Source organism: Megascapheus bottae, chromosome 18 (genome assembly GCF_031878675.1).
Source record: "Megascapheus bottae isolate mThoBot1 chromosome 18, mThoBot2.hap1, whole genome shotgun sequence".
Classification (NCBI taxonomy): domain Eukaryota; kingdom Metazoa; phylum Chordata; class Mammalia; order Rodentia; family Geomyidae; genus Megascapheus; species Megascapheus bottae.
Window position 1 is genome coordinate 47,261,949 of NC_143526.1, and position 26,321 is coordinate 47,288,269.

The 26,321-nt window shown below is 63.8% G+C and overlaps 2 protein-coding genes across 2 annotated transcripts in view; one reads left to right on the forward strand and one right to left on the reverse strand.

The window, feature by feature from the left end:
• The first annotated feature begins 4,039 nt into the window (after window positions 1–4,039).
• On the forward strand, window positions 4,040–9,908 carry Adrm1 (ADRM1 26S proteasome ubiquitin receptor). Its single transcript, XM_090352609.1, has 10 exons — window positions 4,040–4,223; window positions 4,631–4,844; window positions 5,209–5,325; window positions 7,795–7,918; window positions 8,125–8,211; window positions 8,590–8,671; window positions 8,825–9,057; window positions 9,150–9,307; window positions 9,483–9,585; window positions 9,684–9,908. Exons 1-10 carry the CDS (start codon window positions 4,066–4,068, stop codon window positions 9,788–9,790), a joined length of 1,383 nt encoding a protein of 460 aa, XP_090208735.1. The 5' UTR covers window positions 4,040–4,065; the 3' UTR covers window positions 9,791–9,908.
• Window positions 9,909–10,110: 202 nt separating this feature from the next.
• Lama5 (laminin subunit alpha 5) overlaps window positions 10,111–26,321 on the reverse strand; it is a 47,748-nt gene continuing 31,537 nt past the window's right edge. The window contains exons 33-81 of the mRNA XM_090352608.1: window positions 25,925–26,040; window positions 25,633–25,841; window positions 25,014–25,218; window positions 24,410–24,554; window positions 24,179–24,319; window positions 23,881–24,039; window positions 23,403–23,504; window positions 23,228–23,311; window positions 21,799–22,023; window positions 21,170–21,283; window positions 20,851–20,978; window positions 20,642–20,722; window positions 20,341–20,555; window positions 20,025–20,125; window positions 19,638–19,818; window positions 19,417–19,566; window positions 18,878–19,029; window positions 18,678–18,788; window positions 18,383–18,494; window positions 17,768–17,938; window positions 17,412–17,608; window positions 17,175–17,291; window positions 16,854–17,008; window positions 16,556–16,697; window positions 16,364–16,466; window positions 16,004–16,114; window positions 15,347–15,526; window positions 15,125–15,273; window positions 14,861–15,031; window positions 14,631–14,767; window positions 14,406–14,559; window positions 14,136–14,269; window positions 13,896–14,058; window positions 13,679–13,801; window positions 13,449–13,597; window positions 13,234–13,366; window positions 13,010–13,153; window positions 12,698–12,828; window positions 12,434–12,601; window positions 12,228–12,363; window positions 11,969–12,135; window positions 11,701–11,893; window positions 11,453–11,626; window positions 11,215–11,368; window positions 11,005–11,138; window positions 10,824–10,917; window positions 10,629–10,745; window positions 10,392–10,537; window positions 10,111–10,326 (exon numbers count right to left, since the gene is read on the reverse strand). Coding sequence (XP_090208734.1) covers window positions 10,398–10,537; window positions 10,629–10,745; window positions 10,824–10,917; window positions 11,005–11,138; window positions 11,215–11,368; window positions 11,453–11,626; window positions 11,701–11,893; window positions 11,969–12,135; window positions 12,228–12,363; window positions 12,434–12,601; window positions 12,698–12,828; window positions 13,010–13,153; window positions 13,234–13,366; window positions 13,449–13,597; window positions 13,679–13,801; window positions 13,896–14,058; window positions 14,136–14,269; window positions 14,406–14,559; window positions 14,631–14,767; window positions 14,861–15,031; window positions 15,125–15,273; window positions 15,347–15,526; window positions 16,004–16,114; window positions 16,364–16,466; window positions 16,556–16,697; window positions 16,854–17,008; window positions 17,175–17,291; window positions 17,412–17,608; window positions 17,768–17,938; window positions 18,383–18,494; window positions 18,678–18,788; window positions 18,878–19,029; window positions 19,417–19,566; window positions 19,638–19,818; window positions 20,025–20,125; window positions 20,341–20,555; window positions 20,642–20,722; window positions 20,851–20,978; window positions 21,170–21,283; window positions 21,799–22,023; window positions 23,228–23,311; window positions 23,403–23,504; window positions 23,881–24,039; window positions 24,179–24,319; window positions 24,410–24,554; window positions 25,014–25,218; window positions 25,633–25,841; window positions 25,925–26,040 — 6,972 coding nt within the window. The 3' untranslated portion in view covers window positions 10,111–10,326; window positions 10,392–10,397. The remainder of the gene's footprint in view (window positions 10,327–10,391; window positions 10,538–10,628; window positions 10,746–10,823; window positions 10,918–11,004; window positions 11,139–11,214; window positions 11,369–11,452; window positions 11,627–11,700; window positions 11,894–11,968; window positions 12,136–12,227; window positions 12,364–12,433; window positions 12,602–12,697; window positions 12,829–13,009; window positions 13,154–13,233; window positions 13,367–13,448; window positions 13,598–13,678; window positions 13,802–13,895; window positions 14,059–14,135; window positions 14,270–14,405; window positions 14,560–14,630; window positions 14,768–14,860; window positions 15,032–15,124; window positions 15,274–15,346; window positions 15,527–16,003; window positions 16,115–16,363; window positions 16,467–16,555; window positions 16,698–16,853; window positions 17,009–17,174; window positions 17,292–17,411; window positions 17,609–17,767; window positions 17,939–18,382; window positions 18,495–18,677; window positions 18,789–18,877; window positions 19,030–19,416; window positions 19,567–19,637; window positions 19,819–20,024; window positions 20,126–20,340; window positions 20,556–20,641; window positions 20,723–20,850; window positions 20,979–21,169; window positions 21,284–21,798; window positions 22,024–23,227; window positions 23,312–23,402; window positions 23,505–23,880; window positions 24,040–24,178; window positions 24,320–24,409; window positions 24,555–25,013; window positions 25,219–25,632; window positions 25,842–25,924; window positions 26,041–26,321) is intronic.

Consider the following 26,321-nt stretch of genomic DNA (forward strand, 5'->3'; position numbering starts at 1 on the left):
AGGGACAGTGCCTAGGCCCAAAGTTCAAGCCCCACGACTAGCCAAAAAAAAAAAAAAATAATAAAAATAAAAAAGAATTGTCTCAGCAATGCAAATTTTACTTCTGCAGAAGGTTACACTAGCAGCCAAATATCTGGCAAGCAAGCACATGGCAGCTGGCTGCTCCCCATTGATCCTAAACCCAACAGGCTCCGCCCCTCTGCTCCAATTGGCTGAGCTCAGGTTCACAATCTACTCCCAATTGGCTTGTCTAAAGAGGGCAAGATGTATTTACGTAGCTAACCCTTAAGAGCCGTTGAAATAAGATTCAGAGCATAGTATACACAACGATGTCAATATATACCCAACACCCTCTGCTCTTAAACTATCTGAGGTAAGAGTGCTTGCCTAGCATGCACAAAAATCCAGGTTCGATTCCTTGTGCTGTGGCTCAAGTGGTAGAGCTCTCACCTTGAGAAAGCCCAAGGACAGTGCTCAGGCCCTGAGTTCAAGCCCCAGGAAAGAAAACAACAACTTACAGGCTCACACTTGTAATCCTAGCTACTCAGAAGATGAGATCTAAGGGTTGTTGTTCAAAGCCAGACCATACACACAAAAATCTGTGTGAGGGTCAGGAGTGTGGCCTAGGGGTGGAGTACTTGCCTAGCATGCAGGAAAACAAACCCTGGTTCGATTCCTCGGTACCACATACATAGAAAAAAGCCAGAAGTGGTGCTGTGACTCAAGTGGTAGAGCTCTAGCTTTGAGAAAACTCAAGGACAGTGCTCAGGCCCTGAGCTCAAGCCCAGGACTGGTGGGGAAAAACAAAAACAAAAACAAAAAACAAAAAAAAAACTGGAAGTGGTGCTGTGGCTTAAAGTTGTAGACCACTTGAGCTGAAGAGCTCAGACTGCCCAGGCGCAGAGTTCAAGCCCCACAACCGACCAAAAAACCCCCAAACCTACATTTCAAAAATCCTTCCTTATCTCAAAGCAGTGCCTCTTTCACTTTCAGGCCAAGGCAGGAACTTGTTAAGCACTCACTGTGACAGCAAACTGGGCTTTTCTCTTAGGTTGGCTGGCAGGTTCTGTCCCCACTGGTCAGGGAGAGGCAGCTAGCCGGGCCACCAAGCTCTGAGCTGCCTGGCTCAGTCCTCAGCACTTTACACTGTCCATGCCATGCCTGCCTTAGCCACACAGAGGTAAGGTGGCCATCGCTGGAGGCATGCCAGCTAGCCCCGGCACCCAGACCCTGGGGACAGAGGTGGGGGTGCCCGAGCCTCACAGCTGCTCAGGGGAGGGGCTCACCCTGGTCTTACTGCAAAGCCTGCCATTTCTCAGGGTGAAGTGACATCAATTGTGTAAGCTCCTCCCATTCCTTGTCTGCTCCTTCCACTCCTTTTCCCCCCTCCCCCCCAGCTTTCCTCCCTGTGGTCTGCAGAGCCTGGGCTGCTGTCTGCCTCCTTCGGGTTACTAAGAAGTAAAGCCCATTTGTCCCTTGAAGTTGATATTTCCGTTGTTTCAAATTTGAGACAACTGCCAGGCACACTGGCTCCCGCCTTGATCTCAGGAGGCTGAGATCTGAGGATCAAGGTTCAAAGCCAGCTTGGGCACAAAAGGACCTGAGACTCTTATCTTCAATTCATCCCTAGAAAACCAGAAGTGGGGCTGTGGCTCCAGGGGTAGGGTGGTAGCCTTGAGCTGAAGAGCTCAGGGACAGTGCCCAGGCCCAGAGTTCAAGTCCCACAACCACCACCACCAACAACAAAAATGGGAAAACTACGAAACAGAGTCACTACAGATGTTTGTACAGGTTTTTGTGTGGATATCTGTTTTCTTTTTTGAGACAGGTTTGAAGTCACTGCCGAATCTCACAGGGCAACGGTGGGCGCTCCTGTGTTTCTGTCCTCACTGGCTCCATGTCTGCTGTGGTATGTGTGGTGCCTCTGTGTTTTACCTTGCAGTTCCCTAATGCCTGCTATAATGAACACGTTCCACGGGCACATTTGCCATCTGGGTCGTTGATGCAGTGGCAGTGTATTTTCATTTTTTTTTTTTTTTGGCCCCCTTCTCTTTCTGGCCCCGCTCGCTCCGGCCCCGCTCGCTCCGGCCCCCGCTCGCTCCGGCCCCCGCTCGCTCCGGCCCCCGCTCGCTCAGGCCCGGCTAGTTTCATTTGTTTTTAATCAAGTTAAACCTACAACTACCATATGACCTCACTAATATCTCTAGGTATCTCCCCAGGAGAAATGGAAGCAGGTGTCCAGGCTGGGCACGCTGGGGCTCCTGTAACCCCAGCCCTCAGGAAGCTGAAACAGGAGGATGGTGGATTTAAGGCTGCCTTGGACTACACAGTGAGACCTTGTCTAAACAAAATAAACCAAAACGTCAATATACTCCTGAGGCACAGTCAAGCTTAAGTATGCACCTAAAACAAATTGAGAATTGTAGGGACGCTGGTAGACAGATGTCCATGGCAGACTTTTTCATAGTAACAAAAGCTCCAACGTAACCAAGATGTCTCAGGTAGACATCCAGTGTAAGGCACAAGCAGACAGTGGAGGGTTGCTGTGCTACAAAGGAATAGGCTTCGAGCCATGGAGAGATGTGGAGGCCCCTCCTAGAATGCCTATTACACAACTCTGGGGCTCACACCTGCAGTTCCAGGTAAGCAGCAGGCTGAAATCTGAGGGCTGCAGCTCAAAGCCAGCTCAGGAAGAAAAGTCCGTGAGACTCTGCTCTCAACGGAGCAACACAAAGCACCATCCGTGGAGCTGCCGCTGGGGCGGTGGAGTGCTGGCCTTGAGGGAAAAACAAACACAACCACACACGGTGCTCCCTAGCATGCACGGGGGGGGCGGGGGTTCCCGTCCTCGGCACCACCTACATGGAAAACGCCGGAAGTGGTGCCGAGGCTCAGGAGGTCGAGCGCTGGCCTTAAGAAGGTCCGGGCCCGGGGCCAGGCCCCGAGCCCAAGCCCAGGACTGGGGGGAAAAAAAAGGCAACTTAAAAAGGCCGCGCGTGCATGGCGGCTGGTGCAGGACGCGGGAGGGCTCGGCTGCTCGGCTCAGCGGCGAGGGGCCCTCGTCACACCGGTCACCGCGGGGCGCGGCTCCAGCTCGGCGCTCAGGCGGGATGACAGCGCTGCAGTGCTGGGCACCGTCCCGGGCTTCTCCCTCGAGGCTGGAGCAATGCCCCGGGGCCCCAGCGCCCCGCCGGGCTCTTCTCCGCGTCTGCCCGCGCTGCGCCCCCGGCCCCGCCACGGCACCCGCCGCCGCCGCCGGGAGGACCGCGGGGCCGGGCCGCAGGGGCCTCGACCTCGGCGCCCAGCCGTCGGTGTGCAGGCCCGGGGAGCTCCGGGACTCGGGAGACTCAGCGGGGCACCGCCCGCGCCCCCTCGGGCCGCGGGGAGCCCCGGGTGGCTCTAGGGTCACTGCTTACGTCCACACCCGCCTCCTCCTCCGGCGGCCCTGCCCGCGCTCCTCCCTCTGCCGGCCTTCTTCGAGGCGGGCTGAAGTGGGGCTCCCGGGCCTCCCCTTCCTCCCCTCCCCCTCCCCCCCTCCGCCGCCGTCCGTGCCGGGCGCTGGTTGGACGGGTGCCGCACCCCAGCCTGCGGGCCGCGTGTCCCCGGGGCCGGCGGGGACGCCGCGGCTGGGGGCGCGGTGTCCACGCCGCGGAGGGCGCAGTCCCGCCGAGCAGCGCAGCGCGCGGGGCGGCGCCCGGCGGGCCCGGGCCGGGCACCCGCCGCCCCGCCCGCCCGCTCGCTCCGCTCCGCTCCGCTCCGCTTCGCTCCGCCCCGCTCGCTCCGCCCCGCTCGCTCCGCCCCGCTCGCTCCGCCCCGCTCGCTCCGCCCCGCTCGCTCCGCCCCGCTCGCTCCGCCCCGGGCCCTCCTCGGCCTCCGCCGGGTCCCGCCGGCCCGCCGTTCCCGGCGCCGCCGCCAGGGGCCGCCGCCGCGCCCCTATGACACAGCAACAATAGGGGCCGCTCTGGGCCGCGCGCCCAGGGCCCGCGCTTCCGCCGGAAGGGGGCCGCCGGCGCGGGGGCGGGACGGGGCGGGGCCACTTGAGAGACGGCCGTGCGAGCCAATTGTATGAGGGGCTGTGCGGGCCACGAGCCTGACGGCGCCCAATCGGCGGGGAGAGCGGCGGCGGGGCGGGCCGAGCGCGGGCTTCCGGCGGGGCCCGGCAGGCGCCGAGGAGGAAGAGCGAGCCCGGACCGTGCCTCTCGGCCGAGCGTAGGCGCAGCCAGGTGCGGGCCGGGCCGCACGGCTGGGGTGGGCGCGGGCGGAGGGCGGCCGGGCCGGGGCCCCGGGTCTCTCCAGCGCCGCCCCGCCGGCATCCCCGCGGGGCTCCGGCCTGCGGCGGCGCAGGACGGGACGGGGGGGCGCGCGGCGCCCCGCGGACGCGGTGTCAGCCGGCCTCGTCCCCGCCGGCCCTGCCCGCCGCCGGCGCGGCGCGAACGCGGGCGTCGCCGGTGCCGCCGTGACGCCGGGGCTCGAGCCGGGCGCTCGGGACGGGGCCGCGGCGGCCCGGCCTGGCGCAGCCCCGGCGCCGGCGCCCCCGGGCTTCTGGGGGACGGCTCGGGGGGACGCCGGGCTCCGGGGGGGACGCCCAGGGCAGCACGCGCCGGGCCGCGGTGCCCGTCTCTGCTTTCAGGATGACGACGTCGGGCGCCCTGTTCCCGAGCCTTGTGCCAGGCTCGCGCGGGTCCTCCAGCAAGTACCTCGTGGAGTTCCGGGCAGGGAAGATGACCCTGAAGGGGACCACGGTGACCCCGGACAAGCGGAAAGGGCTCGTGTACATCCAGCAGACGGACGACTCGCTCCTCCACTTCTGCTGGAAGGACAGGACGTCGGGGACCGTGGAGGACGTGAGTGCCCGCGGGCGCGTCCCTAAGACGGAGCCCTGGACAAGTCCTGCTCACGCAGGGACTGCTGGGCAGGCAGGCCGCTGGCTTCTCCAGCCTCCCTGGGGGAGGTGAGGCCCCAGAAGAGGGGCCTTTCCGGACTCATCTCTCCCCGGAGAAGGAGGAGGTGGTGGTGGTGTTCTTGGAACTAAGTGCCCTTTGTTGACCTTTGGCCTTGTAACTTTAACCTCGACATTGACACCCTCCCGAGATCTGCGATCTGCGATCTGCAGGCTCCTCCCCGGTCTTCTGAGTCTCCTTGGAGAGCCAGGGCTGGTGGTGGGTCTGCATGGGAGCGGGAGGCTGACTCTCCTCTCCGGGTTGCCAGGACCTGATCATCTTCCCTGACGACTGCGAGTTCAAGCGGGTGGCCCAGTGCCCCAGTGGGAGGGTCTACGTGCTCAAGTTCAAGGCTGGGTCCAAAAGGCTCTTCTTCTGGATGCAGGTACCAGGTGGGGCTGTTGAGGGCTTTGGCTTTTCTTGATCTGGCTTCACCCAGTTATGATAGAAGTAGCAGTCACACCAACAGGCCAGCCAGCTTGACAGAGCCTAGGGCTGTGCCGAGGCTCCTGCCCCTCCTTGGGCACTTTCCCTGCTTCCTTGGTCTTTGGTGGGGTTCCCCCCTCCATAGCTCCCATGCCCCTCAAATCTGGGAGCTGCCACTTGCTCTGCCCCTCCTTGTGGCTGTCAGGTATGTTTCCCTTTGCCATTCCTGGCAGCGTTGAAGACCTGTGGGCCAAAAGTTAGACATAGTGCTGGGCACCGATGCTCAGGCCTGCCATGCCTGACTGAGATGGGGAGGATAGCAGGTCCACGTCAGCCAGGCAGAAAGTTCGTTAGAGCTCCTTTCGACAACTAAGCAGCACGTGACTGCTCACACCTGTTACCAGCTGTGAGGGAGGCTGAGACTGGGAAACGTCCAGGCCAGCCCACACAAGGAAGTTAGGAGACCCATTGCAGTGGAGGCATTGAGCAAGGAGGCACTTAGCTGACCATCCTAACTGCTACAGGAAGCATAAGATGGGATCACAGCCAGTGTGAAACAGGATAGAGTACCTAGTAAACACAGGGTCTTGAGTTCAGATTTAGTACTACTAGGTCAGAGCCACAGGCTCTGCTACCCACTCGCAGCCTTATCTAGAGGAAGCCTTATCTAGAGGGATGGCATTGCCCAGTGATCTGCTTACCTGGACCCAAGACAATAAGAATAGCGAGTGTAGGGGCCGGGAGTTTGGCCTAGTGGTAGAGTGCCTGCCTAGCATGCACGAGGACCCAGGTTCGATTCTTCAGCATCACATACATAGAAAAAAGCCGGAAGTGGTGCTGAGGCTCAAGTGGTAGAGCTCTAGCCTTGAGAAAGTCCAAGGACAGTGCTCAGGCCCTGAGCTCAAGCCCAGGACTGGGGAAAAAAAAAAAAAGTGATTGTATCCATTTTCCTAATTACACTTGAGGGCTGGGGGTGTGGCCTCGTGGTAAGAGTGCTTGCATAACATGCATGACGCCCTGGGTTTGCTTCCTTAGTACCACATATGTGGAAAACGCTGGAAGTGTTGCTGTGGCTCAAGTGGTAGAGTGCTAACCTTGAGCAAAAAGAAGCTCAGGGACAGTGCCCAGGCCCTGAGTTGAAGCTCCAGAACTGGCAAAAGAAATAAAGATAAACGGGCCGGGAGTTTGGCCTAGTGGTTAAAGTGCTTGCCTAGCATGCATGAAGACCCGGGTTTGATTCCTCGGTACCACATACATAGAAAAAAGCCAGAAGTGGTGCTGAGGCTCAAGTGGTAGAGCACTAGGCTTGAGAAAGTCCAAGGACAGTGCTCAGGCCCTGAGCCCAAGCCCGGGACTGGCAAAAAAAAAAAAAAAAAAGACTTGATTTACAGCCAGTGGGCACTGTCCTTGGACACTTGCTTAAGGTTAGCGCTCTACTCCTTGAGCCACAGCACCACTTCAGGCTTTTCCTATGGGATCCAGGGCTTTGTGCATGCTAGGTGAGCACTCTACCACTAGGCCATGCCCCCAGCCAGCCCTTTCCCCGCTCTTTTTCAAGATAGGACCTTAGTTATCTAGGGTGGCTTAGGCTCTCTTGCCCTGCTCCCTAGCCCTGGGATCCATGCATGTGCTTGCCCCCCCCTCCCTTTTTTCTTCCCTCCCTTACCCCCTTCCCCCACCTTCTCTTTTTCTTTCTACAGATACTGGGGCTTCAGTTAGAGGCACTGTCCCTGGCCTCTTGATCTAGGCTAGTCTCTACCCACTTAAGCTGTACCTCCATTTCTAGCTTTTGGGGGTTATTTGCGTCATCTCATGGACTTCCCTGTCCAGGTTGTCTTTGGGGGCGGGGCAGGGCATGGGACTTGAACTTGGCCTAGGTCCTATCCCAGAGCTCTTCAGCTCAAGGCACCGCCCTACCCTTGAGCCACAGCCTCACTTCCAGTTTCCTAGAGGTTAATTGGAGATAAGAGTCTCAGGTCCTTTTGTGCCTGGGCTGGCTTTGAACCTTGATCCTCAGATCTCAGCCTTCTGAGTAGCTAGGATGACAGGCGTGAGCCACTGCACCCAGCTTTAGGTTATCTTTGAACCTTGGGTCATCGTCAGTTTTCCGCATCCTATGCTTACCCTCCCCTGAGGCAAGGACCCCTGTGCTCTGCCCACAGTGGTACCTGGGGGGGGGGGGCGAGGGGTTTGGGGGTTGTTGCATGTTCTGGAGGTGCTGCAGGGCGAGCAGACCTGGGCTGCGTTTGCTGCAAGCAGGTCCACTGACTGGGAGAGAGGCTGCGGGCAATGCCAGCAGACTCCACAGACTCCACCCTCCCCAGCCGAGGTGGGCACTGGCCGGCATCTGCAGGCAGGTTGGGAGTCGGCTGGCATGCGCTGCTTCCACGCGGCTGCTCAGCGCAGTGCCTTCTGTGTCCTCCGGCAGGAGCCCAAGACTGACCAGGACGAGGAGCACTGCCGGAAAGTCAATGAGTATCTGAATAACCCCCCGATGCCGGGGGCACTGGGGGCCAGCGGGAGCGGTGGCCACGAGCTCTCGGCCCTGGGTGGTAAGGACCCCGTGGACCCAGGTGGCACAGCCACCTGCTTTTACGTTGGTGGGGGATTCAAAGTTGGTTCTGCCCCCCAGGTGCACTAGTTTTCTGCTGTCCCAAGGCAACCAGGCCTGCCCTCCCTGCCCCCCCCCCAAGCCCGGCTCTGGCACCCCTGACCAGGCCCAGGCCCCAGGATGCCCACGTGATCCCTTGTCTTCCAGGTGAGGGTGGCCTGCAGAGCCTGCTGGGAAACATGAGTCACAGCCAACTCATGCAGCTCATAGGACCGGCTGGCCTTGGAGGACTGGGTAATCCTCGACGCTGGCTCCTCTACTGGGGGTGGGGGCTTAATGCTTCTTGTGGTATGGAATGAGCCTCTGCTTGGCATGTGCCCTCCACCAGCTCTCAGGAAGGCCTCTGTTCGCCTCCGGCCAGCACTGACCGGCAAGGCCAGGGACATAAGACTCTAGCCCAGACCCCAGACCTCCTGCCCACCAGCCACCCTGAGGAGGCAGTTGATGTGTTGGCTAAAGTGTTTAGATGGCATAATGGAGCGGAATGCACACCGTCCCGGCTCACTGGAACCCGTTTCCAAAAGTAGCCAGTGACCCTGGATACGGGGCCCACTGCCCTCGCTGCCTGCGGCTGGGCCCCTCCCCTGGCACACGTCCCCTTGCTCTCCGCAGGTGGGCTCGGGGCCCTCACCGGGCCGGGCCTGGCCAGTCTTCTAGGTAGCGGCGGGCCTCCAGCGAGCAGTTCTTCCTCCAGGTGAGCCGCAGCACCTGCCCCCCCCCACCAGGTGGCGTTGCTCATTAGCTGCTGTTTGTCCCCTCCTTTGGGGAGACCGCACACAGGTGAGGGCTGGATGGGCCTCAGGGTTTGGGGAGGACCCGCTGCCCAGCCCACCCTCGCTCTTCCCAGCTCCCGGAGCCAGTCGGCAGCGGTCACCCCATCCTCCACCGCCTCCTCTGCCCGTGCCACCCCAGCCCCTTCTGCCCCAGCCGCTGCCTCGGCCACCAGCCCGAGCCCCGCGCCCAGTTCAAGTAATGGAACGGGTACGGCAGCCAGTCCGACCCAGCCCATCCAGCTGAGCGACCTGCAGAGCATTTTGGCTACCATGAACGTGCCAGCTGGGCCAGCTGGCGGCCAGCAAGGTAAAGGACTTGGTTGTGCCCCTGCCCGAGGGCTCCGCCAGCGGTTTACAGGGCTTCCCACGGGGGTTCTGATGGCGGTGTGTGTGCCCTAGTGGACCTGGCCAGCGTGCTGACCCCAGAGATCATGGCCCCCATTCTGGCCAACGCCGATGTCCAGGAGCGCCTCCTGCCCTACCTACCCTCGGGGGAGTCGCTGCCCCAGACCGCGGACGAGATCCAGAACACGCTGACCTCGCCCCAGTTCCAGCAGGTAGGGCGCAGCCTAGTCAGGGTGGCTGCTATGTAGTCAGGGAAGACACTGTCCCGCCTCAGTGCCCTGCCACAGTGGAGTGAGGCTGGGTATGCCCAGGCCTTGCCCGGCCTCCCCCTCCCACAGACCCCCGAAGGAAAGCCCAGTCGTGCAGGCAGCTCTTCTTTCCTTGCAGGCCCTAGGAATGTTCAGTGCAGCCTTGGCCTCGGGGCAGCTGGGCCCCCTCATGTGCCAGTTTGGCCTGCCCGCGGAGGCCGTGGAGGCCGCCAACAAGGGCGGTGAGTACCTGCTTTTCCCTGGGAAAGCCCACCCTGGCCGGGTGCTCTCCCTCGGGAGCCAGGCCCCAAGCCCTCCTCGTGTTTTAAATGCATTTCAGATGTGGAAGCATTTGCCAAAGCTATGCAGAACAATGCCAGATCTGAGCAGAAGGAGGGCGATGCAAAAGACAAGAAAGATGAAGAGGAAGACATGAGTCTAGATTAAGCTATTTACTGTCTTTTAAGGAACTTGAATTCTTAGTCACGTGACTCTTGTAGTGGCATTTGTGATTTATTGCATACCTTTTCCTGTTCCAACTCACCAATAAAAGTCCTTTCTTTTACCTGCCACCTCTAGTCTTGCTTTATCCGGGGGTGTGGTTGGGATGCCTTCTGACACGGGCCTGGGGGTTTGGTCTGTGTAGCCAGGAGAGGGCACGCGCGCGTGTGTGTGTGTGTGTGTGTGTGTGTGTGCGTGCACGCGCGCTCTATCTCCCCTCCTCCCTCCGTGCTGCTCAAACCAGCTACAGATTGAATTCTTTACTTTTAATTTTTAACAGAAAACCAGTGATTTTTTTCAGAGCTCAGGAGGTACAAAGTGTAAAACCCATCCTACAATGTCTTGCCTTTAAAAATAGGAAAAGAGTATTTCCAGAAATGAGGTCACCCTTAGAACATGCCTAGATAGACACCCACAGTCCTCCACGAAGCCTATCTCCAGAGGCAGGTACTGGGGAGGGCCCCGCTCCTGGGGACCCCACCTGACCCACCCCCGCTGGGGGCTTCACAGGCAGGTGGCCAGCCCAGAGCCAGGGTTCCAGAAACGAGCAGCACTACGCGGCTGGGCAGCCACTGACCGCCGCTTCCCCCGGGAGCTCGGTGTGCCTGCTCCAGGCCACGGGGGACCGGTTCACCGTCAGGTTCCTCATGCAGCCTTGAAAGGCCTGGGACGCCCACTCTGCGGCCACGGGCTCTGCGAGGGCAGAGGAGAGTGCTGGAGTGACAGCTGGGTCCCGCAGGCCCTTCTGGGTCTCGGCGGCCCCCCCACTTAAGGCCACACTTACTGGGCAGGCCCCCCAGGTGCAGAGGTGCTGGGCCGGCCGAGGCCATCGAGGAGGGGCCCACGGTGTGGCTGCTCCATCTGTCCACCTGCAGACACAGCGTGTTCCTCTTCTTGATGGCTGTGGGAGACGCAGACATTGCAGCCCAGCTGGCCACAGCGTGAGGGACCACTGGGGGCCCAGGGAAGCCCCGCTCACCTGACAGCCTGTGCCACCGCCCATCACACAGTGCTGTGGGGAGCTTCACCCACGTGGAGAACTCGCCAGCCCCATCGTCTGCCCGCAGCACCACCTGAGGCGAGGGGACAGTCTGTACCTACCCACGACCACCAGAGCCCGGCAGGCTGCCCCCCCGCCCCGGGTCAGCGGCCCCGCTTACGTGTTCCTTAGACATCTGCAGTTGCAGGTAAGGGGGTGGACGGGCCCGGCCCAGGTGGAAGACCAGGCCAGCGGCTGCCAGGGGCCGCACCTCCAGCTGCAGCTCCAGCTCGGTCAGCAATGCCCCCGAAGGCTCTGTGGGGAGGGCTGTGGTGAGAGGCCAGGCTGCCCAGAACCTTCCAGAACCCCCAGGGCTGCCCTGGCCACAGACCTAGAGTGATAGCGCCTCCTCTGCCCGAGAAGAAGAGGCCGTGCTCCAGGGGACCTGAGGAGCAGGGCGTGACCCCCACCATTCGGGCAGGGGGCCCCAGGGGCTGCTCATCCAGCTGCAGTCCTTTCACACAGCCACGGAACCCCGCGGACACCTGTGGGGAGCAGAGGCTGATGAGGCTGGGCTGCTGGAGCCATCAGCAGAGTTCAGAGGGCAGGTGGGTGGGGCCACTTCTCACCGGGAGCGTGGAGTTTGGGTGGCTGGCAGGGAGACCGCCCACGAAGAGGGTGTGAGGCCGTGGGCTCCCTGCCCCCCAGGTCCCGTGTGCCCTGACGTGTGACGGCTCCTGGCTCACAGACTGGACCCCATCTGTCAGCAGCTGGATCTTCCTCTGTTCCCAGCGCACGGACACCTGGGGTGGAGAGGGGAGTGAGCACCGGGAGGGTTCTTGGGGTCCTGCCCACATCCCCGGGCCCAAGCCCTCACCGTGTGCCACTGGCCAGACCGTGAACGCTGGTGGGTCCTGGCGCGAAGCTGAGGCCCAGGGCCCCCCGTCTGTACAATGAAGTGTCCCCGCTGCAGGAAGAGCACCAGGGAAGGGCTGTGGGGGGTCTGGGGGGCAGCGTAGAGCAGGAGGCCCTGGGGGGCACGCGGGTGGACCAGCATGGAGATGTGAGACCTGGAAGGCAAGCAGGGAGGGCATCAGCCTGGAGGCTCCGCCCAGCCCCTCCAGCCCAGCCCGGCCAGGCCTCACCAGTTCCCACTGGAGGTCGAGACGCCCGCAAACTCCATGTGACTGCGCAGAGACCCTCCAAACTGGTAGCCATCTTGGATGGTCCTGAGGCGTTGGGGTGCTACACACGCAGGGTCCCAGCGGGGCTGGCGGCTGTGGCGGGAGGCCTGGCGGCCGTGGCGGGAGGCCTGGTGGTACAGACCGGGATGCAGAGGTCACTTGGGGGCCACCCTTCTACCCTCCCTCCCCAGCTCGGCCCACACTGCCACAGCGTCCTCACCTTCCGTGCCGAGGCCAGCAGCCCGTGGGGTCCCTGCCCCGTGGCCTGCGCAGGAAGAGCCAGGGCACAGCCTGTGCTCACATTGGCACTACCTAGGTTCTGCTGCAGGTTGAACACACGCTGCGGTCCCTGGAGTCTGGGGGACATGGGGCAGAGTTAGCTGAGTGGGATGGCGGGGCCTCACCCCCCACCTGCCCCCAGCTCACCGCTGCACAAAAACATTGCCGATGCAGCCACTGAATGCGTGCAGGGAGTCGGGTCCCTCCAGGCCGCCCAGCAGGAGGTGGGTCCCCTGCGGCGCGTGCTGCAGCCCTGCAGGAGGCCCCTGGTGAGCCTTCATCTCCTGCAGCTGGTCGTCCACGTAGAGCCAGACCCTGGGAAGCAAAGGCCAGCAGGCCAGCGTTTCTCTAGCCCTGCCCACAGCCCTCTTCCAGACTGGCCCAGCCCCTCCCAGGGCGTGTGGGACTCACCCCGAAGTGTTGCTGTAGAAGGCGACATAGTGTGGGGCCCCATCAGCAAAGATCCTTCGGGTCTTCACCTCTGTCTTCATAAGCAAGAGTGTCACCTGGCCCTCCTTCAAGGACACCTGGCATGGCCCATCCTGGGAACAGGGGCCAAGACAATCAGCAGAGGAGGCTCGGGATGGCCACTCCACTACGGACACCCACGCCCACCCTGGCCAGATTGGGGGCGGGGGGGGGGGAAGGGGGATCAGAGCAGGGCCAGCCACAGGGAGGGCCCAGGGTCGTGGAGGGAGCCGCTGGCGAGCAGAGTGGCCTCACCGGGGAGGCGCGGTGGTAGAGGAGACTGTTCTCTTGGGTACTGCGGAAGCCAAAGCCAGAGTAGACAGAGCTGGTGAGGGGAGCCACGCTGGGAAGGTCCAGGGTCAGGAAGCCGTGGCCATGGAAGGTCATGACGCGCTCCACCTGGGGCGGGGAGAGGGGTCCCTGAGTACCCACTACACGGCGGGCCCTGCCTGGCCAGGGCAGCAGGGAAGGCAGCTCACCAGCAGGTCAGCGGTGCAGCCGAAGCTGATTCCCGTGGTGTTGAGCCTCTTGAGGTCCACATACTTGCCCAGCGCTTTAATCCCCTTCATACAGCCTCGGATAGAACCCCCGGAGGGGAAGAGCCGCCGCAGGCTGCCGGAGAGACGGGCTTCTGAGTCTCCCACCCCCGGCCCCCGCAGGGTGCTCCTTCCCCCGCCCCACACCCAGTCCTCACCTTAGGGGCAGCTGCTCGGGGGGCACGCCCCCCAGAAAGTAGGCGTCGGCCAGCTCCAGCTCGTTGTCCAGCTCCACACTGAACACCGTGACCCGCTCCACGCGCACCAGCACACGCTTGCGTGTGCCCACCAGGAGGAACACCTGGATCTGGTGGACACGGGGTGGGGGAGCTTCAGGGTAAGCCTCGGGCCGAGCCCCCCCACGCCCCTCGCAGCCTCCGGGCCTCACCGCCTTGCTGGCCGCCGTCATGGGAGGCGCAGGCTGCAGCGGGGGGGCTTCCTTGAGGCCCGTGCCGAAGTCATGGAGAAGCACCAGGCCGCCTTGGCGCACAGCCAGGCACAGGAACTGGCTCTAGGGGGACAGAGGCGCATGGTGGGGGCAGCGTCAGCGCTGGGCAGGGGCCCCGGGTGCCAGGGCCCACGCCGGGGAGCGGGGCGGGGCTTGCCTGGTGCCTCAGGAAGAAGATGATTCCGTTGAAAGACACGAGCCGAAGCTCCTGCTCGAAGCGCTTTGTGTTGCTGAACTGTTTCTCGAAGCTGATGCGGGCAAAGCCAGTGCCGTCAAAGTAGGAGCCGTCGGTGAGCCACGGGTCTCCGGTGGACTTGTAGCTGTGGGCCAGAGTCTGGGGTCAGTGGAGGAAGGAGCACGGGCACAGATGGGGCAGGTGACGAAAGGCCGTACCCACCGCGCACAAGGCTTGTCCACGGCGGTGTTGAGCCTGAAGGTCCTCTCAAAGTTGTACAGGCTGGTCACCTCCTGGTTCAGGCTCTCCATCTCAATACAGCCCCGGTAGCCGGCCAAACGGAGGGGTAGAGGGGGCTGTGGGCAGAGTGGGGTCAGGGCACTGTCTACCAGTGACCCGTGGGAGCTCAGACTGCAGCAGTCCTGACTGAGGCTAGACACCCGTGAGCACTTCTGGGGCAGGAGAAGACGCCCTCTCCAAGGCCAGGCTCACCGTGAAGTTCCTGGGATAGCCGCCGACGTAGAACACAAAGTCATCGGGCCGCAGGTTGAGTAGGCCCTCAGATCCGGGGGCCACGGTGTCCCCCTTGACCTCCTGGACCATCTGATTCTCCACTGCGATGGACATGTGGCCAAACTGGAGGGTTCTGAGGGGAGAGATGGGAGGTGAGGCTGGGCCATGCGCCTGGCCGTCACAGGGCATCCTCAAGGCGCCCACCTGTCCAGGCTGACGGCGGCGAACAGCTCCCCGATGTCCTGGTCGACGCTGAGGGTGGCGGGGCCGGCGTCCCCAAGCTGGTACACCCAGTGCACCTTCTGGTTGCGCAGAGACACGCCCAGGTAATCCCCGGTGGCCTGGATTGCAGAGGCAGTGGACAGTTGAGGTCGGAGCACCACTGCCCCCCGCCCATTGCCCCGCTGCCCACCCCTGCCCGTCCTTCTCGGCACCTGGCGGCTGCCCATGTAGAGCACAAAGCGGTCCCCGGCGTCCTCTCCGGGGGCGGGCACGGGGCTCTGCAGGTAGAACTTGAGGGCGGTGTAGGCAGCCAAGTCGGACAGGTCCCGCGGGGCACGCAGCTGCACGCCCGAGCGCCCGCTGAACTTCATGGGCACCCTGACCTGTGGGACAGGCGCGTCGGCGCTCACCGCCCGGTCGTGAGGCCCCACGGCCCGCCTCACGCCGGCCCTCCCCAGCGTGGGACGCCCACGCACCTTGCTGGCGGCACCCCGGGCCTGAGCGATGAGCTCCCGCACACGGCCAATGCTGGCCGACAGCGCCAGGCTGGCGTTGTGACCCCCTCGGTTCTCCAGGAGGCTCAGCTTGGCCAGCAGCTGCGGCAGCGTCCTCTCCAGGGTGGACACTGTGGGGGGAGGGTCTGAGCACCTCACGGGCCCCGCCCCGTCCCCGGGTGCACGGCGAGGACGGCGGCTCACCTGAGCGTCCTGCGTCCAGCGCCGCCTGGCCCAGGTCCTGGCCGCGGAGGCCCCCGAACTGGCCTTGCCACCCCTCTAGGCTCTTTTGCATGTCCTGGAGCCGGGCGTGCACGCGCGAGGCCGCGTCCTGGGCCTCCGACGCTACGGCCTTGGCGTGGGCGATCTTCTTGCTGGTCTCATCTGCGGAGCAGCAGGCGGACTTGGCGGGGCCGCCCCAGCCTCCCGCTGGAAACCCAGCCACCACACCACCCTGTAGCTCTCCACAGCGCCGACACCGGCCCCGGGTCCTGCCGCATCCGGACGTGAGTCCAAGCACGTTCAGGAGGCTTGGCAGCCACGGAGACCAAACGTCCCCACGCCACACCGTGTCCTCTGCTCGGAGCAGCAGCCACGGCCTCACCTGGCCGACGGTTCCCGTGGCACTCACCCCCCGTTTGGCCTCTGTCCCCTCCATGCTGTCCCCACCACGCCTCCTCCAGAGCCAGCCCTGTGCTTCTCTCCCCAAGGGCAGCGTCTGGGCCTCTGCAGCCATGGCTGCACAGGCCCGGGGCTCATCAGGCATGGGTGGACCTGGCTGTGTTCTGAGGGCTCCTGCAGGGCCCTATCCACCCTCGCAGGGCCCTCCCTGGAGCGAAGGGGCAGGAACCAGCCACACACCTGTGTGCATGGCCAACATGGCCTGCGCCTCCTGGATGCGGGCCGCCAGCTCATCCTTCTGGGCTTGGAGGTCTCGGACCTGGTTCCTAGCACCTTGCAGGGCGACTCCGACTGCGGAAGAGGAACCTCAGTGCCAGGAGCCTGGCCCGGCCCTCCTGACCCCAGAAGGCCAGGCCACAGCTGCTCAGAGACCCTCATACACAGCCCTTCGGAGGAGCATGGCTGGGGCCCGGGCCTGAGTACAGCTCACACCGGACAGATGCTGGAGTCCCACCCAGGGTGGTCTGAGTCCCCACAGGACAGTCTGGGGACCGGTGTCCCTGAACAGTCCAGACACCCACGCGGGCCTGCACCACTCACCGAGGCCCAGCCGCTGCCGCTGCCCCAGGACAGCCTCCTGCAGGACGCTGCTGTTGGCCAGCAGCTGCCGGGCTCGGCCCGCCAGGCCCCTCCTGACGGCCAGCTGCGGGGTGAAGACCGGGTGGGGTTCAGACTTTCGGGAGCAGCCAGGCACGGGGGGCTCTGGTGGCCTTGGGAACGTCAGGCTCTTACCTCCCACGTGTGGCCTGCCTGCCGGTGGGCCTCGGCAGCGGCCCCCTCCGCCTCCTGCACGGCCCGCAGGATGCTGCTGTAGGCGCTGGAGGCCTCCACGGCCCTCTGGATGAAGCGGTCCCGGTTGATGCCCTGGACGATGCTGCAGCGGGAGGTGGGCAAGGACCAGTGTGTGAGTGAGTCCAGGGCGTGTCCCGGAGTCACGGCAGCCACCCCACCTCCCGCGCCCTGCCCCTCCGTCGATGACAAGCGCCCCGCTCAGGCCTGGCTGACAGGGTGGGCCGGAGCCCGCACGCACCTGGACAGGTTGAGTGCCAGCTGGTCCAGCTGCAGGGCGTGGGTCTCTGCTGCCTCCACCAAGCCCAGCTTGCTGCCGGCCGGGGAGAAGAGCTGCATCTTCTGCAGCAGGGGTGTGCGGGCGCCGTCCAGGCTGGCCGCCAGGTGCTCCAGGTCCTAGGGTGAGGAGAAGGGCTGGACGAGGATGCCTTCCAACTCCTATGCCCCCGCCTGACCTGGGGACCCCAGGAGCCTTGGCATCTCGGAGGCACAGGAACCGGTGCGGCTGCCGCCCGGCGCACACCTGGACGGAAGGGCCAGGACGGGGCCTGGGCAGGCTCACCTCCTTGGCCACATCCATGCCACGCAGAAGCTCCCGTGCATGGGTCAGAGTTCTGTTGGCAGCCTGCAGGGCGGCCTTCACAGTTGCATTGTCCCGAGACAGCTCCTGCTTCCGTTGCTGGGCGTGGAGTAAAGGATGTGACGGGAGGGGACGCAGGTGGGGTGGAAGCAAGGAGAGGGCAAACACCGCTGGGAGGGGAGGTGTGAGGGAGGGTGAGAGGTGGGGGCCGGGCCTCACCAGGGCTTCCTCCAGCCGCTCCTGGTTGCGACTGTTGAGCTCCTCGGCCTCCCTGGTGGTGTTCACGGCCCCGTTCAGGGCCTCTCGGAGGTCCATCAGGCCAGCCTCATACTGGGCCAGGTGGCCGCGGACTTGCGTGGACAGAGCCTGGTTCTTCTCCCCGCGGCTGGCCAGGTGCTCCTGCACGTGGGTGAGCACTGGCCCACAGCAGGTTAAGAGCAGTCACTCTGGCAGCCAGGGTTCCTGGCAGCCCCCACCTGCCCTGCCAAGACCCAGCTGGGGCCGCCACGCTGAACTCAGCTCTGTGCCACACCCCGCCCCCGCCCAGCTCTGCCTCGCGGGCCGGCACCACTCACATCTCTGGGCCTCGGCCAGCTCAGCCTCGGCCACGGCTCGGGAGCCCCCAAGGTTCCGAGCCCGGATCTCCCGCAGTTGACGTTCTGCTTCTGCCAGCATCCAGCTCAGCCTCTCGCCAGACGGGGTGGAGATGTTGGCTGGAGACAGGTGGCCCATCTGGGCTACTAGATCTGTGGGGCAGAGGGCGGTCAGGACGAGAACGGCTTGTGCTAGCCACTCACCCCACGAGGGCTTTGGCCCGCAGCACTCCTCGGTCAGCTCCCGGGCTGAGGAGCATGCTGACCTTCTGGGCGTACCGGCCTGAGGCCCTGGCTTGGCTGGCCCCCGCCTCCGCCAGCCTTCCCCATCCCTGCTTGCCAGCTGATTCGCGCTCAGTGAGAACTGCACTTTCTCTTGGACTCCTGGGCTGGGTTCCTTCCCGCTGGTCCACTCATTTTTGCCTGTCCAAGCTCTGCTTGACTACCCGGCCACGGTTGGTGTGAATACCGCCCAGAAGACTGCACTCGGTCCGCCCGCACTCCCCAGCCCCTTGCTCACGGCCCGCGCGACCCCTGCACGCCCGCTCCCCATCTGGTATGCATCCCTGCCAAGCCCTGAGCATCGAGAAGGCCTACCGCTTAGGGATCGGTCCAGAGCCCGAATGGCCTCCAGCAGCGTCTGTGCCCGGCCCCGTGTGACCTCTGTGCTGTCCAGCAGTCCCCCTGCCCGGCCTCGGGCTCCGCTGGCCTGTGGATATGACCTTCAGCCACCGCCAACTAGTGGGAGCACGGCGGGGGCATGACCTGGGTGACAGGGACAGCCTGGCACATAGCGCGGCCAGGAGCTGGAGAAGCGTGGAGGTGAGGAACCTCAGGGGCTCTCCTGGGGGAGGGCACGGGGCACTGGGGCAGGGGTCTCCAGGGGTCCTACCCGGCTGTCCAGCTCCTGGGCACCCTGTGCCAGGCGTGCGCTCTGTTGCTCCAGAGTCTGCAGCCGCTGCACCGTCCCGTGGCGGGGGTCTGGTGGACCCCGGAGCTGGGTCTGGGGGGAGCAGGAGGTGAGGCCTGCACTCTGGGGGGAGCGGGAGGGAGGAATGAGGAAGGAGAGGGAGGGGTGGCGGCGGGAGGTACCTTCAGGCCTGCGATGGAGTCGTTCAGCCTGCGCAGCTGTGCCCAAGCCGCCGAGCTGGTGTTGAGGCCACGGAGCTGCTCTCGAATGGCAGGGAGGACGGCTCCCGCCCGCTCCAGGTCGTCCAAGAGCAGGACCACGCAGTGGTCACACACTGAGGGCAGCAAGGCCACGGGTCAGGGAGGGCCTGGCTGGGCAGGGACTGGAGTGAGGGCATGTGTGGGGCAGTGGGGCAGCATGGAGCCAGATCTGCCAAAGAGGCCACAGGGCGAAGAGGCCCGGGGGCTCAGCTCCGGGGTTATGGTGCTGGCAGAGAGGCCGAGGTGGAGGGGTCAGAGGCCTGGCTTCTGAGGCGAGCCCAGGAAGCTGGCCGGATGCAGCAGAGGCCCGCAGAGGGGATCACGGTCCCTAGGAGGGGAACCAGGGCCCCTGGGACACGGAGAGCCAGCCAGGCCCCCTCGGGCCAGGGTTAAGGCGGTGGCCAGGTCAGCATGGGCTGCTGGGGCTGGGGGCTGGGCGGCGGAGGAGCGCGGCGGCTCACCTTCGCAGTGGACGCCGTGGCCTCCGGGCCCGCCGGGCACAGGCACCTGGTGCGGCTGGCTGCACACATCGCAGCGCGCCCCGCTGAGCCCCGGGGGGCAGGTGCAGCGGCCCGTGCGCGGGTCGCAGTGGCCTCCTGGGCACAGGCAGCCTGTAGAGAGGGGCGGGTGAACACAGCCCCCCGCCAGGCCACCCCCGCCCGCCTGTGGCCCCTCGACTCACGCCTGCAGCCGCGCTCCGGGAGCCCCCAGTAGCCCGGGGCACACTCACGGCACTGGGGTCCCATGGCCCCTGCTGGGCACTGGCACTGCCCGCTCTCGGGGTGGCACTGGGAGCCGGCGGCGGCCGGTCCACAGGCACAAGGTTGACAGCCCTGGCAGTGCTTGAAGCCGAAGTGTCCTTCCTGCGGGACAGGCGTCGTGAGGCTCCGCCCAGCCCAGGGAACCACCGGCCGTGCAGGCTCGGGCCTCCTCCCGCCAGGGCGCCCGGCTCCGGTCTCCAGAACGTGGCCCCTCCTGTCCCCGCCAGCCTGTGAGGTTCTGGGGAACGGTGTGCTCCAGTGCCCGTGTGTCAAGATTCGACCCCCGCTCCCCCCGCTTCCCCTCCCACCTGGCAGTGGTCGCAGCGTGTCCCAGCCACACCCGCCTTGCACAGGCATCGCCCAGTCTGAGGGTCACAGGCCTCCGTCCCGCACGGGGAGCAGTCGCACCCTAAGGGAAGGGGCGGTGTGACTTCTCCTGGGGCCACCCTGGTCTTTCCCCGTCTTCCAGGTCACCCCGCAGGGCGGCCCCCTCCCCCAGTGACCATAACCCTGGGGTGGAGCCTGAGCTTGAAGCTGACCAGGATGGGGTCCTGGCCCCCAACCCCGGCAGTGCTGAGCTGCACACCGCTGATCCCCATGCACCCCCGCCCCCCCCCCGCCTACGGGTGCAGTTGCCAGGGAGCAGGGCATCCCCGTAGAAGCCGGGGGCGCAAGCCTCGCAGCGCGGCCCGGTGGTGTGGCGCAGGCAGCCACGGCAGGTGCCGGTCAGAGGGTCACAGTCACTGAAGATCATGTTGGGGTCTCCGTTGCCGCTGCAGTCGCAGGGCTGGCAGGAACTGCCCAGCACCAGAGGGTTTCCAAAGAAGCCAGGGGCACAGCTGGCGCGGCAGAGGGCGGGAAAGGGCGGTCAGCGTCGTGTCCCCACCCCAGCCCGAGGGCCGCGCTGGGCCCGACCCCAGCTTACCGCTCACAGGAGGCCCCGGCATAACCAGGCTTGCACAGGCACTGGGCACGGCCACCGCGCACCACGCAGCCCTCCGCGAAGCTGCGAGGACGAGAGATGCCGGTCACTGCCCACCGGGTTCTCCCCACCACGGCCGCCTGGGCCCCAGAGTGAAGGGTGGGCGCTGTGGAGGGGCTGGGGCAGGCGGGGCCTGGCTCAGCTCAGCTTACTTGTTGGAAGGCACAGCCAGAGGGCACGGACAGCTGACACAGGGGGCCGCGGGGTCCTCACCCCCACTGCTCACAAAGCCAGGCTGGCAGCGCTCGCAGTGAGCACCCTCTGTGTTGTGCTGGCAGTCCTGGGCAGTGTACAGAAGGACCGACAGTGAGTGGGGCTGACCATGGGCCCCGGCCCCTGCCCCACCACCACTGGTCGGAACTCCAGAACCCCAGCGCCTACACACCAGGCCCTCAGCTTCTCTAGCGCCAATGGCACCTTCTGAGGCCTGTGCCTTGCGTGGCTGCTCCCCCTCCCCCAGGCTCTACTTACCAGGCAGATGCCAGAGCCCGGGAGGCAGCGGTCTGAATGGCCATGGCACTGACAAGGGACACATCGGCCCAGGAAGGGACCTTTGATGTCACGGAAGTAGCCGGGGGCACATTCCTGGGGGTGGGGAAGGTGCCAGTGACTAAGAAAGAAGGCGGTGCCGACCCAAAGCTATGCAGAGCAGGGAAGGCAGCTGGTCCAGGTCCGACCCAGGGCTCCGCATTCCCCAGCGTGGACTGCTGGCTGGAGCTCCCGGCTGGGACAGGCTGGGACAGGCCAAACGCTTGGCTGCTGGCCTCTAGTCCAGAGGACACGGCTCCCAGAGCCACAGCACCGTCAGGGCTCAGGAAGGACCAGACCGTGGAGCTGGCCGGCGCCTCCTCCTCTACCTCAGTGCCTCTTTCTAGCAGGTGACTAGACAGAGCGGCGAGGAGAGAACCACAGCAGGTTCCTAGGTTAGCTGGACGCTAGGGTGGCCGGGCACCCGGTGAGAGGCAAGATGAGCAGCAGCTGGGCTGTGGGGGAACAGGTGACAGGGCCAGGCAGGGCCAGGGGCCAGGGGGGTGGGGAGACAGGGTGCAGGCGGGCGCGGACTCCAGAGGATGTGTGGCTGGGCGCGGGGCCCACCTTACCTGGCACGAATCCCCGTGATAGTTGGCGGGGCACATGCACACCTCCACGTTGCTGGCGGGAGGCCCTCTGCCCGCCTCGCCAGCCACCTCCAGCACCACTCCACGCAGGGAGACGGAGGTGGCCGAGAAGAGGGCTCGGACCTGCAGCTGCTCCAGGCTGGCGAGGACCATCATGAGCTCCTCCCGGGACACTGCGTTGTGGGTCTCCATGTGTCGGAAGTTCCCCTGGGGACCAAGGCATGACCTCACCGGGGTGATACCAAGGGAGAAGAGGGAGTGCAGGACAGAGCCTGGCACGGGGACAGAGGCGCACACAGACAGAAGGCAGAGCCGAGCACGAGGACAGAAGCTGGCCTTGAATCACAGTCCTCAGATCTCAGCCTCCTCAGTAGCTGGATCACAGGTGTGAGCCATGGCGCCCAGCCTAAAAGGTCATTTTAAAAATAATGGGCTGGTGGCTCACCCTGTCATCCGAGCTACTCAGGAGGCTGAGATCTGAGGATCACAGTTCAAAGCCAGCCCAGGCACTAAAGTCTGTGAGACTCTTATCTCCAGTTAACCACTAGAAAATGCGAAGTGGCGCTGTGGCTCAAGGAGTAGAGCTCAGGGACAGTGCCCAGGCCCAGAGTTCAAGTCCCATGACGACCACCACCACCACCAACAAAATAATAATAACAATAATAATAATAACAATAATAATAATAATAATGATAGGCTAGGAATGTTGATTTAGTGGTAGAATGCTTGCCTAGCATGCATGAAGCCCTGGATTTGAGTCCTTAGTACCACATCAACAGAAAAAGCTAGAAGTGGTGCTGTGGCCCAAGTGCTAGAGCACTAGCTTTGAACAAAAGAAGCTCAAGGACAGAGCATGGGCCCTGAGCCCAAGACCAGGAACTGGCAAAAAAAAAAAAGTCTATGATGAGATTAAAAGCTCTATCTATTATTCTCTAGCTTGTTTGGTAAGTGCTATTTTTTTTCCAGTACTGGGGATTTGTCCAGGGCCTTGTGCAGAGGTGAAGCTCTGCCCAGGAAATGCAGTCTGCTGGAACTGCAGCCAAAAGCCATCTCAGGGGAAGCAAGAATGGCCTAGAGACCACGAGGAAGTGTCAAACAACAGCGAACTCCTCTGCAGAGGCCAGGAAAGAAAACCACCAGTCAAAGAGAAATGCCCGACAGAGAGGTGGGCCACAGAGGTGGACAAGGCCACAGAGCGGTGCCAAGCTCCTCAAGACTCACCCATGGTGGTCAAAGACTCGTCACGGGCCAGTGAAGCATCGTGTTTATGGGGTGACCAGACAGAAAGCCCCCGTCAACCCACGGCCGGCGTCCTCCCGTCAGCGCCCCTCCTCCCGCTGTTCCACCGGGCCGTTCTCCACCATGGGCCTGGCCTTCCGTGGCCAGGCCGGCTTGGGTCAGCACCACTCACCTCCACCAGCTGCAGCCGCCCCTGGTGAACATGGCCGGGCGCGGGGTATGATGGCTCCAGGTATGCGATGCTCATCTGGTTGCCCTGGGAGACAGAAGGGCCAGCTAAGCACAGCCCCTGGTCCCAGCCGGTCACGCTCACCTGCCCATCTTGCCACCTCTACCCATCCCGTTACCTGCAGCACCACATCTGGCCTGCTTTCGGCCGGGATGAAGACATCCCCGCGCTGGGTCTCCGACTGCAGCTCGTAGTGGAGTGTGCCACCATAGGAGGACACCTAGAGCCAGGACAGTGAGGTGACACGGCCAGACTCTTGAGCCGGGGCAGTGGGTGACACGGCCAGACTCTGGAGCCGGGGCAGTGGGTGACACGGCCAGACTCTGGAGCCGGGACAGTGGGTGACACGGCCAGACTCTGGAGCCGGGACAGTGGGTGACACGACCAGACTCTGGAGCCGGGACAGTGGGTGACATGGCCAGACTCTGGCCACAGCCTCTGGCTCAGAAGAGAGGCCTCGCCGCCCTGGGCTGGGAACTCTCTGGTCCCTTCTGCAGCAGGCCCCCAGATGTCCTGGCCACCTCACCACGCTCCTTATCCCTGACTACTGCTAGCTCTTAGGGAGGTGGCCGCCCCGACCCAGTGCCTTTGCTTACCCGATCTCCAAGGTAGGAAGGTGGCGCCTGCCAGTACAGCTCAGGGATGGCATCCGGCACGCGCCGCAGGTCTGCATAGAGCCACGCACCTTCCCGACGCTCGAGGGGTACCACCTGCCGGTCACCACTCAGCAGCGTCCAGCCCTCCATGTCCACGAACTGTGGGCGCACAGGTGGGTCTCGTGGGCTGGGTGCCCACCCGACATGACCTTCCCTGCATGCCACTCCTGGCAGGCCAGGGGGTGCCAGGTGCCCTCCCTGTGGCGGCTTTGGCGGCGGCCCTGCTCTGAGCAGATACCTGGTGGCGGGCATGGGCTGAGCTCTGGCAGCGCTCGGTGGCCCCGAAGCAGAAGCAGCGGGTGCAGCCCTTAGGGTTGGCGGCATCGAGGGAGAAGGCCCCCACACGACACTGGTCACACCTTGGGCCCTGCACGTTCTCCTGGGGCAGTAGAAAATGGCAGTCTTCAATAGGGTGAGGCCTGGCTGGCTGGGTCGCCCCCTCTCCCAGGCTCCCGGGCACGGCTCTCACCTTGCAGTGGCATTGGCCTGTGACGGGGTCACACGTGCTGGGAGCAGTGCCCGCCTCGTGGCAGTCACAGGGGAGGCAGCTGGGGAATGCATAGAAGCCTGGCGCACAGGTGTCACAGCGACGCCCAGACACATTGGGTCTGCACCTGCCGGCACAGAGGTCAGCTGAGCCATTTCCATGCCAGACTTTGTGTGTGTGTGTGTGTGTATGCACGCACGCGCATGTGCACACTAGTAACAGGGCTTGAACTCAGGGCCTCACACTCTTGCTTGGCTTTTCCTGCTCCAGGCTGGCATTCTACCGCCTGAGCCATACCTCCACTTCTGGCTTTCTGCTGGCTAATTAGAGAAAGTTTCATGGATTTTCCTGCCTGGGCTAGCTCTAAACTGCAATCCTCAGAGCTCAGCCTAATATGGAGCTAGGATTACAGGCAGGAGCCACCGGTGCCCAGTTCTACTCTCAGCTTTCTGGCGAAGGTCAGAGGACATAAACCCCCCATCCAGGGTCTACCAGGAACCAAATGGGATGGGGCAGACACCGGGTCCTCTGGTCAGCTGTCCCTGACCCAAGAATCCCCAGGGCCACGGGGGCTTTCCAGGCTCACTTGCACTGGCCGCTGTCTGTGTCACAGGTGGGGTCCGTCAGCTCCTGGACGCCGGGGCCTGAGCAGTTGCACTCCTCACAGCCCACCAGGGGGTGGCAGCCGAAAGTGAGGGGCTGGCAGACCAGGCAGTCGGGGGGGACGGTGCGTGGTGGGCAGATGCACTGGCCCGTGAGCTCGTCACAGAGGCGGGCTCCACAGTCGCAGGCTGCGGGGGTGGACATCACCAGCTGATGGACCGCCCCAGCTGCAGACCGCAGGACGCGCGCAGCAGGCAGGGCCTGTGACTCTGCCCAGCCACTCCACATCCAGACCCTGCACTTGGGGCGGCCGCTCTGATGCGGACACACTGATGTCCAGTTGCCAAGGGTTACAAACTACTTGCTAGTCCCCAGAACATTCCAGACAACCCCACAAGATGGGTGTCCTGTACCTACAAGCCGCCTGAGGTCTACAGACAGGGAAGTACCAGGGATCCCTGACAGACTCCGACACCTTCCCCTGCCTCCTCCTCCTGGCACGTCCTATAACCTGGGAAGTCCTCACTGGGGTCTAGCCATACCCCCTGCCCCGTGCCCTACAGCTGGGGAGCCCACAGGGTAGCCGCAGCCCCGGTACTCACGCCTGCAGTCGGGGAAGCCCCAGTAGCCTGTGGCACAGCGGGAGCAGTCACGGCCGATGACGTGGGGCCGGCAGGGACACTGGCCCCCAAAAGGCTCACAAGTGGGGCCTGTGGCACCCACCTCATGGCAGCCACAGGGCTGGGCCCCATTATTGTAGAAGAGAGAGAGGGAGGCAGCGGCATTCCGGCAGAATGGGGTGGAGCTGGGGCTACATGGAGAGGAATGGGGTGAGGCCCGGCCCGGCCCGGCCTGGCACACACTCCCAGCTCTGACCGGCCCCACCCTGCCCACCTGATGTGGTAGCCATGGGCAGTGCAGTGGCTGATGAAGTCGTAGGACTTGTCCAGGGGCTCTTCCCGCAGGTATCTGGGGCTATAGGCATCCTCAGAGACCACCAACACGTAGTCCTGGGGGGTGGAGTGCCCAGTGGGTCACCCAGGGCCCAGCAACGTGCCTGGCTGGGGCGAGGGGCCAGCCACTGTGGCTGGCCAGGGCGGGAGCCCAGCAGGAAGCCCAGACCACACAGACAGCCCCTCCTCCACGCTCCACCCACTGATCCTGATCAAGCACTGGAGCCATCTCGAGGGAGATGGCACAAGAGGCCGAGTCTGGGCCTTGACACCAGCCCTGTTCTAATCCCCGCTGTTGATCCCAGCTCCCTCGACCCTGTCCGACTCCTGGGCCGGCC